Source organism: Pongo abelii, chromosome 5, assembly GCF_028885655.2.
Source record: "Pongo abelii isolate AG06213 chromosome 5, NHGRI_mPonAbe1-v2.0_pri, whole genome shotgun sequence".
NCBI classification, from domain to species: Eukaryota; Metazoa; Chordata; class Mammalia; order Primates; family Hominidae; genus Pongo; species Pongo abelii.
In genome coordinates this window covers 5,884,268-5,898,914 of record NC_071990.2, presented here as the reverse complement: position 1 = coordinate 5,898,914, position 14,647 = coordinate 5,884,268, and the positions used below count along the sequence as shown (strand labels likewise).

General features: G+C 53.5%; 1 protein-coding gene and 1 long non-coding RNA gene across 6 annotated transcripts; one reads left to right on the top strand and one right to left on the bottom strand.

The window, feature by feature from the left end:
* The first annotated feature begins 952 nt into the window (after positions 1-952).
* NRN1 (neuritin 1) lies at positions 953-10,427 on the top strand. 4 transcript variants are annotated; one of them, XM_063725324.1, is made up of 4 exons: positions 953-976; positions 1,345-1,771; positions 5,965-6,109; positions 9,230-10,427. In XM_063725324.1, the coding sequence occupies exons 2-4, from the start codon at positions 1,717-1,719 to the stop codon at positions 9,456-9,458; spliced, it is 429 nt and encodes a 142-aa protein (XP_063581394.1). In that variant the 5' UTR covers positions 953-976; positions 1,345-1,716; the 3' UTR covers positions 9,459-10,427. The 4 variants fall into 4 exon arrangements, 3 of the variants coding, with proteins under 3 accessions (XP_063581394.1, XP_024104765.1, XP_063581395.1); XM_024248997.3 differs by having other exon boundaries at positions 959-1,771; XM_063725325.1 differs by lacking the exons at positions 953-976; positions 1,345-1,771 and adding an exon at positions 3,557-4,758.
* LOC134761646 (uncharacterized) lies at positions 10,195-13,616 on the bottom strand. 2 transcript variants are annotated; one of them, XR_010140558.1, is made up of 2 exons: positions 12,295-13,616; positions 10,195-10,610 (listed from the first exon to the last, which is right to left on the bottom strand). It is a non-coding gene; the product is annotated as an uncharacterized LOC134761646 (long non-coding RNA). The 2 variants fall into 2 exon arrangements; XR_010140559.1 differs by lacking the exon at positions 12,295-13,616 and adding an exon at positions 10,794-11,978.
* Positions 13,617-14,647: the final 1,031 nt, after the last annotated feature.

Below are 14,647 nucleotides of genomic sequence, written 5' to 3'. Positions count from 1 at the left end.
GGGCACGCTGCCTGGAGAAGCAAATTCAATGCTTCTCCTTAATCCGTGTGCATTTCTACAGTTTGACAGCTTGACGTCCTCTAGTGTAGTTTGGCAAAATTTGGGGGGTCGTTTTCATTTTTTTCTCTCCACAGGCTTAAGGATTAAAGTTGGCCAATGCCTTCTTTAGCATTTTATTAAAGACACTACAATTTAGACTTTTTTTTTTTTTTTCTGTTTGGTGCAGAAGAAAGGGAGAAAACCAGAGCTTAAAGGCGTTTAGAAAGGAAATAGCCCTGTTAATTTTTCGGTTTTGACTCAAGCTGTCGTCGATAGCACCTTGCACCGAGCACAAAGCCAGCTGCAGAAGTATTTTGTTGCAGGGTTAGGCTACACCTACACAGGGTCTGTGCCTGAGCATCAAAAGACAGTGCAGGTGTATGTGGGTCCGGGTGTGCGTGTGCGTACGTGATGTACGTGTGTGCGTGTGGGTACGTGTGTGTGTAGCCCAACAAATAAGCCCAAGAGGCGCATCAAGATTAAAAAGAAGTCCGCACACTAGCGCTTGCCTTGGAAATTTCCTAAAGCGCTGAGAGTTGGTTGGTAAATCACTAGTATCCGAAAATTGTCTTATCAGAGGCTCCTTCCCCGGTGCCCTACTCGCCCCCTAAAACAGGTGTCGCTGTGTCCCTTGAAGCGGCCTGTGGCCCGCTGGGGCGTCGGAGGTGGTAAAATTCACAGAGGACATTCGGTGTTTATTTCTGGGGCCCCACGTGTGCAAACCAAACCCCCGGGGCCTGGGCGTGTGCGCGCGCTCGCGTGCCTTGTGTGCAGGCGGGCATGGGGGCGCTCGGCGCGGCTGGCGGGCGTGCGCGCGCGCGAGCGCGTGTGTGTGTGTGTGTGTGTGTGTGTGTGTGCTCGTGCGGGGGGCCGGGCTGCGTGCTCACGCGCTCCAGGCTGCGCCCAGAGCTCAGCTGCTGGGTTGGAGAAAAAGAGGGTAGGCAAGCGCAGGGGGCGGGCGGGCGGCCGAGGAGGGCTTTCGAATTAATCGAGCTAGCTTAGCTGTTTTTCCCTCTCCCGCTCCTTTAAACCCCCCTGCATCGTAGAGAGCGGGCTGGATTCTCTGCGGTGCTGATGGAGGAGGGGGAGCAGGTTGAAACAATCGAGTGGGCGCGCCAGGACTCCCCAGCTCCTGGCGGAGAAGGGAGGGGGAGCCCCTGTTCTGCGCAGGGAGGGAGCGGGGTTGGGGGGCCCCCGGAACGAGGAAGAGGCAGGGGTGACCGCTAGAATAGGAAAGTGCTCACCCCCGGAAGGCAAAATTTCGTTCAGATCGCACATTAATTGGAGATATCTGATTAATTCCAGCTTCTGATGACTATAAATGGCGATTCTCTACCAAGGTGTCTATATTAAAAAAAAAAAAAAAATCATTCCGTGTCATCCCCCACGTCAGGCCTGCTCGTGGGCGTGAGGCTGTACTTCCTCCGCCCCCTTCTAATGGAGTGAACCATTCCCAGCTCTCCCCCCCCCCCAGCCTCTCTCTCTCTCTTTCTCTCTCTCTCTCTTTCTGTCTCTTCCTCGCTCCCTCTCTTTCTCTCCTCCCTCTGCCTTCCCCGTGCATAAAGTCTCTGTCGCTCCCGGAACTTGTTGGCAATGCCTATTTTTCGGCTTTCCCCCGCGTTCTCTAAACTAACTATTTAAAGGTCTGCGGTCGCAAATGGTTTGACTAAACGTAGGATGGGACTTAAGTTGAACGGCAGATATATTTCACTGATCCTCGCGGTGCAAATAGGTAAGTGGCCGCACAGCCCGGCTGGAGGCTGGAGGCGGGAGGCAGCCTGCCCCGGCCCGAGGCGCGGAGGGGGACTAGCGGGCCCGCGGCCGCCCCAGGGTGCGGAGAAGCCGGCAATCCCCCGAGGGTGGGGGCATCAGTTCCTGGGGACTAGCGCGTCCCAGATCTGTTTTTCCTAAAGCTATAGATTCCAAATGTTCGCCAGGAAATGTGTGCGGCCGGACATTTTCTGGACAGGGTTTTTCCCCCCTTTTTCCAAAGCACACATCCATTTTTGTTTCCCTTTCTGGGTTTATACCAGGTTTGGTGCGCTCTGGGGCAATGTACTGGCCCCTGCGATACTGCAAGATATTATTTTGAAGAGTCCAAAGGTGAATGTAGGAACAAAATGGCTAGGCAGCCAGGACTGGAAAGTTTATGTGCTGAAAGCAAAGATATTCCATGCTGCATTTAGAACTTTGTCATTCTCCCGCCCCTCCTCCCCCCTATATCCTAGCTGCAGCGTTTGCACGGGCACCGCAGACCCGGCTGGTGGGCAAATCGAGAGTGATAGGGAACTTCAGACCATGTATTTTAACATGCTTACCATTGAAGAGGATGAATTCAGCCAAATTTACGTAGATATACTTTTCTAGACGCATTTGCCTGCTACTTTACACATTGGTGTCTGCATTTTATATATAGGAAAGGGTTAAGAAGTGTTTGGAATATGTCATGTCGGGTGTTTGTTATTTTTGTTTGTTTGGGGTTGGTTATGGAAGGATTTATTTAGTCCCCATTTTATGTTAAGGAATGTTGAGTCGTAGTTACGCTGTCAAGGGTCTTTTTAAAGTTCACATTTTTACCATCCAGAATGAAGAAAAGATATAGAAGAGGGCACTAGAAAACCCCCTTCTCTGACACTGGGTCAGAACATTAATTAACGTGGCCTAAAAGTGAAAAGTGAAGCAGGTTATTAATAGAATGGACAACAGAGGGAAAAAAAGAAACTCCTGAAACGGAATTGTTACCTCCTATCAGTTCAGGCTGTGGCATTCTTTGTAGACAAATCCTTGCAGTATTGGGGGGAGGGGGTGCTATAGGTAATTGGTTTGGGGCAAGAAAGGAGAATGCATAATATGTTTTTTCCACAAGAAATGTGAAGGAAACAAGGTTTGGAGTTCTCTAGACATTAAAATGGATTCTTTGCAGTGGGGTTTTATGCAACTGACATGATTTTGAGATTTTATAATGCAGAAACATTATAAGGATTTTAGAGTGTGTGAATGCAGGATATTGCTGTTTTCCTTTAATTCTAAAAAATGACAATGCTTTAAATCTGGTTGTTTTGAATCTTTGACATTAGTGAAAAGAGCTGCTGTAAATAATATTTCTAATGGCAGCAAATTCCTTAAATGTTGGAAATAAGTGAATGTAGCATTTTGCAATAAACCTTTGAATTTTTAGAGAGCAGGAGACAGAGTTGTTTTTGAGATAGAAATTTTAATCGGACAAGATTTGGGACTCTGTTTTCCCGGTAGGAAATAACCTTACTTTGAGAGGTTTGGAGGGAAAAAAAAAAAAGACGGTGGTCGTGCCTGAGGGACGCGCTTTGAACACATAAACCTCGGTCCAAAAATGACTATTTGTTGGCTGTGGAATTGAAATTGAACGTATTTGTTCCCGAATGTCTGCCCTTTCCTGCACCAGAACCTCGGTCTTTATTAATTCATGGCTGGGAGCTGTCCCAAATCATTGACATTTGGCAAGAAAAGTGGGGGTTGGGAGGGGCGGGGAGGTAGAAGAGTGTGGTGAACACGAAAGAAGACGCAGCAGGAGGAAGTTCGGAATGAATGAGAGGTCGAACGAATGAATGAACGGATGGAAACCGCACAAGGAGGGGACGGCAGGGAGGACAGGGAAGGAGCCAGGGTCACCCGCCAGAGCCTCGCCTAAGCGGGGTTCAGGAAGGACGGCGAGGGACGCACCGGCTGCGACCTGCTGGGACGCGTGCGCCTGCAAAATCCGTCCCGCGCGCAGCCTCCCGGCCTCCCAGAGAAGGCTAGAGTCCAAAGAGTCACAGTTTTAAAAGACAGAAATGTTCACGACTTATTTTACACACGCACACACTCACACATGCGCGGTGTGCAGGGTCTTCTCCAGCAGCGCCTGGGAAGATAACGTGACAAGAGCGCTCCCGCCCCCGGCGAGCCCCAATTCCCCTTAAAAAATGTCAATGCATTTTAGGGGCTTCTTTCGCCACTGAGTTTTGGGGGTGTAGGCAAGGGGTGGGGAGAGACGTGGACGGGAAGAGTGGACTTTATTTTATTTCGTTTCTTCTCTGCAAAGCTGTATTTGTGACATGCGTTACAGAGGAAGATGTGTGGAGTGTATTGCCATTTTGAACGAGTTCTATTAGAACAAAGATTCGTTTATTCTTAAGATTTTACGTCAGTGTTCGATTTGTTAGTATTGTAGTCGCAAGGATATTTAATTTTCGCTGTAAGGTGAACTCGGAGGTTTAAGAAGGTTTACGTATCTGCCCCAGCGGAGGTCGAAGTTAACCTTGGTCCCTTCCCCAGTGCTTCCCGTTCCGGATTAAAAAGCGCAAGGCCCGCCTCGCTCTTCCTGCAGCAATTTGCAAACGGTACGCTCTCGGAAGCTGCTACCGGTTCGGTCACCTTCCTCTTCGGCGTCTGGCCCGGCGCTCGCGGACAGGCGCCCGCGTTGGGGGCCGGGGGGTTGAGGTGTCCTGTCCTCCCGGGACACATTCACACACAAGCGCAGCCGCCGGAAAGCTGCTGAGGACCAGGCCGGCGCCCAGGGTCGTGGGCGCCAGTGCGGATTTCGATTCCGAGATTCACCCTTTCTTCCCCGCCCTAACGCTGTGCGTCTCTGGCGCCCTCCCGGCGCCCGGGCTGCTTTGGGCCGCTAGGCACCGAGCCTCCAGCCGGGTTCGTCGGCCTCTGGGCGGAAAGAGATGGCCACAGCCGCGCGCCCGCAGCCTGGTACCTGTCTTTCCAGTCCCGCGCCTCGGGGTTTGGCCGTCCAGAGGCCGGGGGCTTGGGGCTTGGGGCTTGGACCTTCGTGCGGCCTGTGTTTCCTCCTCCTCCTCCTCCCGCCGCTCAGCTTTTGTCCCTGCCCGCTCTCTGCAGGGAGTCCTGAGCTGGGGCCAGGAGCCCCGGGCCGAGACGAGCTCACTTTCAGCAGCCCGGCTGGGACCTGGAGAAGAACAGCCTCTCCCCGCTGCTGTCCGGAGTGGAGGCGGGCTTTTTGGCGGGCGGATGGGTTGTTAAGGATGTCTGCGGAGCTGAGTGGCGGACAGAGGAGGAGGAAAGAAAGAGGCCCGAGGTTCGTGGATTTGGCCTTCGCGGAGGTGACTGGGGCAGACTCATCCGTGACCCCGCCCGGCTTCTGGCCTTGTCGGCTCCAGACCACTCATCATCCGCGCCAGGTCGCAGGACGTCTAGGCTGCCCTCCTTCCAGTGGGGCGGGAGAGGGTGCATCCGAGGGTCTCACTCGGAATACAGAGTCCACGGTAGGCAATCGGTTTTATAATGAAACAATCCATTTCGGTAACTGCTGGTGGCTTCCAGGGACTATATTCGTTCATTCATTCAGCAGTGTTTGCTGAGCGCCCGCCAAGGACAGAGCGCCAAGCCTGAGGCTTATTCTCGTGATGTGGCGTTGGGTTCAGCTGCGTGACCCCACGCCCCGTCGTCTCCCCACCCCGTTCTCGCCCCCGCACGCTGCAGCCGAGACCCCTTCTGTCACCTCAAAATGGAAGATCGCATTGCGAGAGCTGTGACAGCGCTTGCTAGGGAAGTGTTGGGAGACGAAGGAGGGAGTGAGGAGAAAGAGAAATAAAAGGGATGAGGGAGGTGAGAAGAGGGGGCGATGGAAACAGAAAAAGATACGGAGCGAGATGCGGGAGGGAGCTGGAGGAAAGGAATGGACTCACCTACCTCCCACCCACCCACCCACACCTGCTCACACACCGACAATTTGCACTAGACGCAGCGTTAGCTGCAGGTCGGGCATTCCTGGGTCAAGTCTTTCATTCACCTTTAACGCTGGCGAGCCCCGAGGCTGGGCGCTGGGAGAGGCCGCCCGATGCGACGAGGCCGCGCGGAGCCTGGGTCTCGCAGGGAAGGGCAGTGGGGCGGCAGGGCGTGGTCGTGGCGCTGCTGACCGGTGTTCCCTCCTCCCCGCAGCGTATCTGGTGCAGGCCGTGAGAGCAGCGGGCAAGTGCGATGCGGTCTTCAAGGGCTTTTCGGACTGTTTGCTCAAGCTGGGCGACAGCATGGCCAACTACCCGCAGGGCCTGGACGACAAGACGAACATCAAGACCGTGTGCACGTAAGTGTCCTCTCTGGCCGGCTGGACTTCGGTTTTGGGGGCGCTACTGAGGTCGGAGAGTGCCGAGCCTCCCCTCCTGCGCTCAGCGTTCAGCGCCAGCGCGAATCCGAATCCGCTCACTCTTGTCTTCTGGCTCCAACCCGCAGGCCTAGGACAAGGCCCCCGGGTTAGAACCTGCCCTTCCCAAGGGGATCCCACAGCCTGGGGTGGAATATAGAGGAGGATCCTTCAATATAGACCCAGTCCCATCTCTACGCGGCCTCACAGGCTTGCACAGAGGTGCGCATGCTCAACGTGCTGGGACCCAGGGCAAGGGGCATGAAGAATTGCCACCAGTTCTTGGTGCTGCAAAATCTCTCTGCCTTGTAGCAATCTTGATCATTCTTTGCTCTTGCGTGAACGAGTGACCTGCCAGGTGTTCTCTGAAGAACAGTTTGGATTTGAGGAGTGTTTGGGGTAATACTACATTTGCCTAAAGGGAAAGTCACTCGTCTCTTCTGTCCATTTCTCGTGACAAAACGCCCCTCTAATACACACCAAGGAAATGCCGGCCCAGGCAAGGAGACACGGGTCTCCCTTCCTGTTTCTAGCAGACAGGCTGAAACGCTATCTTATTGTGTGCCAGTGACTTTACCCAAAAAGAGTAAGTCCAGGTGGTGGTCCAGTGATAGTCGCTTTGAATTTACAGCAGATTCCGAGATTTGGAACAGGCATTCTCCTTGTTTCCCTTGCCCCCTTGCACATCTGCACGGTGTCCCCAGACCTGGACAGCTTCAAAGGTATGGGTAGTAGTTCATAGCCAGGCCCAGTGGAGTTTTCTCAGAGCTTGGCTGGAAAGCACTGCTCCCACTAGCAATAAGATAACCAGCAGAGCCCTACTGCAGTGGACCTGCAGCAATTTAGCTGCTGCAGACCTTAGAAAACACCCCCATCCTCCGCAACACCCATTCTTTTATTTTGCAAACAACAGCTGTGTTCCCCCACCCCCACAAAAACCGTTCCTAAACAGTCAAGGCAGGTTGTACCCCTTATTCCCTGAGGTTAGAGTGACCATTTTCTGTGGCATCATTTGTATACTGTGAAGTCTTTCCTCTCTCCCCAACTGGGGCAAAGAGGACTGGTGGAAGGATGGATGTTTGTTTAGGTTTTGATAAATTAAATGGTGTCAATTTTGCTACTCTATTTCCTAAATGCCCCAGTGCCTACTAGGAGCCACAGCAGCTAAGTGGCTAGTGCTTTCCTATCATGAAAGGGACAAAGTCATTTAATTCTAAAAGTCTCGTGATGGATAAGAATGTATCTATAAGGATAACAAAACGTTGCATGTAGAGCAGCTCCCAAATCCTCTGTCATTTGGTGGAACTTGTTTATTCCAAGCTATTTTAATTTTAAGCAGAACTTCAGTCTTGGAAAACAGGAAAGTGAGAACTCCTTCCTGAGGTCACAGGCCACGGCTAGGTCCAGGCCCTACTCAGTTGGGGGAGCTGGCTCCTCAACACGGAGCTGAAGCCCACCTCTGCCCAGCCTCAGGTGGAGTCTATCCTTCTCCACCAGGTCCCTCAGGACTCTGTCCCCATCTGGGCATGCATAAAAAAAGAGCAATTTAGGTATCCTTTAGCAGGGGCAATTCCACAGACACTCTGCAGGAAAGCTGTCCTCCCTGGGCCTCCTAATGTCCAAATGTTGCTGTTTATTACAAGTTGAGGAACCTGGAAGCCCTGTGTCCCTCCAGTACTCATAAATTAACACAGTGCCTGCCTTCAATGTGCTTACAGTCCAGGCCAGCCAGCAGAAGGGAGAGAGAGGAGAAAATACAACCAAACCATGTAGAGGGCAGGCGCCTGTGACCTGGTGCTCAAGGCCCGGGGGAGGTGGGGACCAGCCCGGAGTTACAGAGAGGCACAGATCGACCCAGCTCTGAAAGGAGACAGCGCCCCAGGAATCGATCACGGGTTGGGATTATATTTAGTCTCAGGATCTATTTTGGGTTTTCAGAAGAAAGGGGGACAATCAAAAGGGACAGGTTGGATGAAGGTTGTGGGGGCGGGTCTAGAAGCCGAGCCTGGGAGAAGGAAGTGGTTGAGTTAGGCGCCAGGCTCCGCGAACTGACCGCAAGAGGAGGACAGAGCGTGGGGGTGGGGGGGGGGGTCCTCGAGGGTTGGCAGAGGTGGGCATCACGCCCTCCCCGCAGTTCCGGCCTTGGAGGCTGGCTCTACATCCTGAAAGCTGTGGGGAGGAAGCCCCATGGGGCCCAAGCCCACGGAAAAGACTGGGGATGGAGAAACAGGAGGGACCCAACGCGCAGGCCTGGGGCACTGGTATTCGCAAGAGCAGATGAAGGCTACGAAGCCGGCCCCAGGTGCTCGGCCACTAACACTCACCGACCCCGGGGAGAAGAGAGGCAGGCAGGAGTCTCCAGGCCGAATCTGAGCCGGAAACTGTGGAAAGCAAGGAGGATCGAGGCAGGTTGGGGGAAGGAGGAAGAGGAAGTGGGGAACAGAAGAGAGGAAAGCAGACGGAATGGAAAAAGAAAGGGAAAATCAGGAGAACGGAAAACAAAAGGAAGAGGTAGTGGGCGGAGGGAGAGAATGAGGGCGAAGGCGAGAGTACCGCGGCGTGGAGAAGGAGGGAGGCAGAAGGGGCGAGGGGAGGAGAATGTAAAAAACCCCGAGGGGAGGGCCGTGCTCAGAGCTAGTAACCCATCTTGCAAGCTAAGAGGCATTAATGGGCGGCAGCTTGCGAGGCTTAGCACTGTTTTCCTAGCTTTCCCCGAGGAGGGCGAGCAATCTGTTTGCGGAGGCCGAGGTGCCAGCGCGCCACAGCGGGTGCACGACCCGGCTCCCGGCTGCCTAGTCCTCTCCCGGCATCTGGAAGGGAAAACAAGACAGGAGGGGGCGCCCCCCCACCCCCGCTTTAGACAGCCGCTTCTGGGGTAGGCGGAAGTCCCGCGAGTCCCGACCTCGCGCAGCCCACGCGCCAGGGCGGTGAAGAGAAGGTAGGGAGGGGACACCCCGGGAAGTTTGCGGGGCCGCGAGCGGGGAGGCGCAGGGGCGCAAGCCCGGGGTCCTCCCGGCGTCCCAAGTGAACCTGCTTCTTCTGTTTTGTTCTGTTCCTCACCAGATACTGGGAGGATTTCCACAGCTGCACGGTCACAGCCCTTACGGATTGCCAGGAAGGGGCGAAAGATATGTGGGATAAACTGAGAAAAGAATCCAAAAACCTCAACATCCAAGGCAGCTTATTCGAACTCTGCGGCAGCGGCAACGGGGCGGCGGGGTCCCTGCTCCCGGCGTTCCCCGTGCTCCTGGTGTCTCTCTCGGCAGCTTTAGCGACCTGGCTTTCCTTCTGAGCGTGGGGTCAGCTCCCCCCACGCGCCCACCCACACTCACTCCATGCTCCCGGAAATCGAGAGGAAGATCCATTAGTTCTTTGGGGACGTTGTGATTCTCTGTGATGCTGAAAACACTCATATAGGATTGTGGGAAATCCTGATTCTCTTTTTTATTTCGTTTGATTTCTTGTGTTTTATTTGCCAAATGTTACCAATCAGTGAGCAAGCAAGCACAGCCAAAATCGGACCTCAGCTTTAGTCCGTCTTCACACACAAATAAGAAAACGGCAAACCCACCCCATTTTTTAAATTTTATTATTATTAATTTTTTTTGTTGGCAAAAGAATCTCAGGAACGGCCCTGGGCCGCCTACTATATTAGTCATGCTAGTAACATGAAAAATGATGGGCTCCTCCTAATAGGAAGGCGAGGAGAGGAGAAGGCCAGGGGAATGAATTCAAGAGAGATGTCCACGGACGAAACATATGGTGAATAATTCACGCTCACGTCGTTCTTCCACAGTATCTTGTTTTGATCATTTCCACTGCACATTTCTCCTCAAGAAAAGCGAAAGGACAGACTGTTGGCTTTGTGTTTGGAGGATAGGAGGGAGAGAGGGAAGGGGCTGAGGAAATCTCTGGGGTAAGAGTAAAGGCTTCCAGAAGACATGCTGCTATGGTCACTGAGGGGTTAGCTTTATCTGCTGTTGTTGATGCATCCGTCCAAGTTCACTGCCTTTATTTTCCCTCCTCCCTCTTGTTTTAGCTGTTACACACACAGTAATACCTGAATATCCAACGGTATAGATCACAAGGGGGGGATGTTAAATGTTAATCTAAAATATAGCTAAAAAAAGATTTTGACATAAAAGAGCCTTGATTTTAAAAAAAAAGATGTAATTTAAAAAGTTTATTATAAATTAAATTCAGCAAAAAAAGATTTGCTACAAAGTATAGAGAAGTATAAAATAAAAGTTATTGTTTGAAACGGGGGTGTCGTTTGTTTCCTACCCCAACCTGCTTTCGTGACCCAGTTCTCAGGGAACCTGAAGGGACACAGGATGCCGGTGATAAGCTCACCTCTTCAGGAAGCCGCTTCAAGCAGACCTGCCGCCTTCAAGCAGACCCTCCTCACTTAAGCCACTTGGCCACTTCCCCGAAACCGTGCTTCCTTAAAAAAGAGAAAATGAAAGTTGTTTTTAAATTAATTAATTACAAAGCAGAGATTCTTTCTATTTGAGGTTTAGAGGAATTGGGCCTGCTCGCACAGGCAGACAATGCCAGTGGCCGGCCGGCTGCCCCCGCCTCAGGCGGGTCGGAGCGCTAACTACGATCCTTGCAGGCCCCAACTAACCACGATTCGCCTCCTTCCTGTGCGGTGGCCAGAGGCAGCTTGCGAAGGAACCGCCATTAAGGGCTCCAGCAGAGGGGCCGAGAGAGCCTGTGTTCCCTGGCAGGGATCAGGTGAATCCTTTCATAATTAATAAGACAGCTCAGCTGAAATGGCAAGGAGACGGGCCCTATTGATCTGGCAGGAGGGCTGATTCCACCTCTCCTATTTATAGGCCCCTCATGGCCTTAAAGAGAAGTAAACATTCCGGAGTAAACAGGGGCAGAGGCGACCCGGGTCCGGGGGCTGCAGGCCTGGAGTAGGCGGGGGAGAAAGAACAGCATGTAGGTCTCTGGGTTCAGAGAAATCGAAATCTGATTTATTGGAGAAAGTGGCTGTGGGAGGAAGCTGCGGGGGCCCCAGGGGGGGGAAGGGGTAAGGGAGGAGGATGGAGAGAGACCAAGGGGGCTGCAGTAGGTTCCCGCACGGAGAAGCCCGCCGCCCGCTGCGGGGAGGGTGCGCCCGGGCTCTGAAATGCAATGTGTAAACAATCGCTAGTGTAACAGTTCATAAATCAAACCCAGTGGGTCGCAGCCCAATCTGCATTCCCCCCACGGATTGAATTCCAGCAACACATGCGTCCCTGCGCCCGGAGCGCTGGAAGCTGCACCGATTCTTAATGGCAGCATATATTATGGCCGTGCGCTCACGCACGCGCCGCTCGGGGCCACTCCAGGGAATCGTTTCGCCCGCTAACTCCCACTCAGTCCCCTCCTCCCGAAGGAGGTCTCAGTCAAAACCCGGGTTCTCAGTCAAAACCAAAGCAGATCCGCGCTACCTGCGCGGGGTGATCACCCACCAGCAAACGCTCGGGGTTTTGGAAAATAGTTGCATCTTGTTGGTTTCGTTTCAATGGTTATTTTCGGTCTGCGTATAAATAGGATGATTCTAACTGGAGTTCAACCCCTGGAATTCAAATTAGAATGTCTGCGCCTATCTTAAATACGAATCTATTTAATAAGGAGAAGGAGAACCAGGTTAAAGAGGGAGGGTCTTCTCCATTTTTGCCATCGTAGCACGCCGCCTCCTATCAGTATCTTTTCCTCTACATATTGGGGGCAAACAAGTGCTCACAACTAAGCCCATTGCTTGTCAAAATAAAAGGCAGGCGTCCTTCTGCTCCGACTGTGAAGAGAAGGGAGACCCCCCCCCACCCCACGACCCACAGAGGACGCCCCTCCCTTAGCAGCGCGGGCTTCCTACTCAGAAATCAATCTCCTGGAAGATCTAGGAAGAGGCAGGCTGAGGGCGGGGCAGAAGGGGCGAGGGGGCGGGGACTGGGAGCGCGGGCTCGTCTGCTTTCCTAACAGGGTTCTTCTCTAGGAACCCCTGGTACTGCGGTTCCAACCGCTCCCCAGGCGGGGCCGCCCTAGAGGAAGGGCGCCCTCTCCCCTCTCTCAGCCCCTCCACGCGCTTCCAAGCCCCCACGCCACGGAGTCCCACATCGCCCTGGGAATCTCCAAACCTTATCGTCCTGTCTGGGGCTCCCTTGTCTGTCCCAAGCCGAGGACCAGGCTCACGTGAGCACGGAGATACCCCTGGGAACGCAGGGCCGCGAGTCTTGGAAACGCAGGGTTCGGCAACTGGAGCGTTAGAGACCGTTTCTTCTTCTTGTGGTGATTGTTTAGATTATTATCGCGCCGTCTTCGACTATAATTTGCTGTTTAATCACGATGACATCTCCATATGTCGGTTGATGTTATCGGTTTTAAGCAGCAAAGCTGCTAGCCTCGTTGGCAGTTCAGGGAGATGACATTCACCAGGGCGAGCATGCCCCACTGATGAGGTGGTGGGAGTATTGGGAGTGGGACGGAGTGGGCTTCAGGCACAGAGGATATCCTCATACCTACCTCCTCCCCACGTCGGAGCAGCCTCTCCGTATCTTCCCACCGCCCGTGGCTCTTCAAGCGGCCCACTCAGGCTGGCTTCGAGCCTTTGAGGAGCTGTTGGGATTAGAGAAGGACCTCCTTTATCACATCCCCTGTCCGAGTAAGTTCAAGACAAGGCAGTTCACTTGAGTGTCATGTCTGACAATCTTTATTATGAACATGTCAGGCCAGTTCCAGAGCCCTGCCTGGGCCCGAGGAACTCCAGGGCCCGTGGGAAAGGAAATCGGACGGAGGGAGAAAACTGGCACGAGAAAAAGGACTCGAGCCTGGAAAATGGGGGACACAGGGAGAAACGAGGGGGGAAAAGATCCAGAAGTAGGGTTAGAAGGGGAGAGAGGTGGGCGATCACCTGAAACACAGAAGGAGATGATGGAGAAGCCTGGAGACGGAGATAGAGCTCTGGGCGAGAGCTAAGGGACAAAGATGACCTCGGGAGTTATTTTCATTCAGGACCCCCAGAGAGGCAAATGAGCACAAGAATCTCGACACAGATTCTCCTTCTGCGGACCCAGAGATCTTTCCACTGTAATCAGTACCCCAGAGGGCCAGGGCCGCCGGGGACCTGGCGTCTTGGTGCTGGACGGACCGAGGCAGGAGCGCCAGCCCCCAGTCCTCTCCCGGAGCCCACCCCAGGAAATCCGATGAGTCAGGCAAAGATTGAGCCAGGGATTTCTCCCTTGCCGAATTCTCCCTCAAATATCAGGAAGGTATTCAACCATTCTCTCCCCGCCACCCCCACTTTTCCCTACAATACACGAGCTCTAGCTTTCACGACGGCTGTCCATCCTCTGGAGCTGTCTACCGCCCCTACCCAGGGGCACGCGAGGGAACGATCCCCAGCCACTCAGAACACCTACCAAGGGAAATCAAAGCGTTGGTCTCCTCCCCATCACCGCCCCCTGCCCCCCTCCCAGACGTGAAAACGAAGTGGTGAGCTGGGGGTGGCGGGCAGGAATGGAAAGGAGCGGCTGAGGACGCCAGCTTAGGGCTCCGGAAGACACCGCCCTCCCCGCCTCCCCGCCCACACCTCCACACCGGGTCCCAAATCATTGTACCCTAGGCTAAGGAGTCTAGGAACTTTGTAATCTTGTAGCTTGTGGTTCCCCCAGCAACCCCTCCACTACCCAAGAGAAGAACGGTGTAGAGAAAGCACCCCCTGCAGGGCCCTTTTGGAGGTTAACGCTTGGGCAGCCTCGGCCCCCAAACCCGAATGCCGGCGGGAGAAGAGTTAGCCCAAACCCTGCCCAGCCCCAGGAGAGGAACCTCAGCTTGGCCCCACCGAACTCCGGCCATTCCGGCACGCGCACGGAGAAGACGATTTCTCCCCACTCCACCCCCACCGGGTGAGGGGAGGAGAGGGTAACATTTGCGCCCAGAGTTGCGCCCTGGAAGGACGCAGCCTTTAGTGTGGCTTCCAAGAGCCAGGACTTCGGAGCCGGAAGACTCCTGTTTCCACCTGCATGACCATGGGCGGGTTACTGAACCCCGCTATACCTCAGTTTCCTCCTCTGTAAAATAAGGATAATCATACTTACCTCATAGGATTGTACCTTGTATCAAATGAGACAGTATAGATAAAGCTCTTTCGGACAACATGCCAGTTACCTCGTGCTAGGTAGTACTAATTTAATTTCCTCAGGTGGATCTCACCGAATTCTTCAAAATAACCTTGAGAACCTCATTCTTTTAATATTTTGGGAGCAGTTATTCTTTATGGTAAAGCGTTTCAAATTCCTCTTACTACAGGCTACTACCCAGTGATCCATCGCCCTTTCTGGCCTTCTCAAAGGATGCTCTAGATAAGCTCCTTGAGTTCAAATAGCCGGGTCGCTCAACAATGTGTGTGTCCCCAGACTCTACTCCACCCCATCCCCCTCAGTGCCCAGGTCAGACCCCTGGCTTTTGCTTTCTGCAAACCCCCAACTAGAG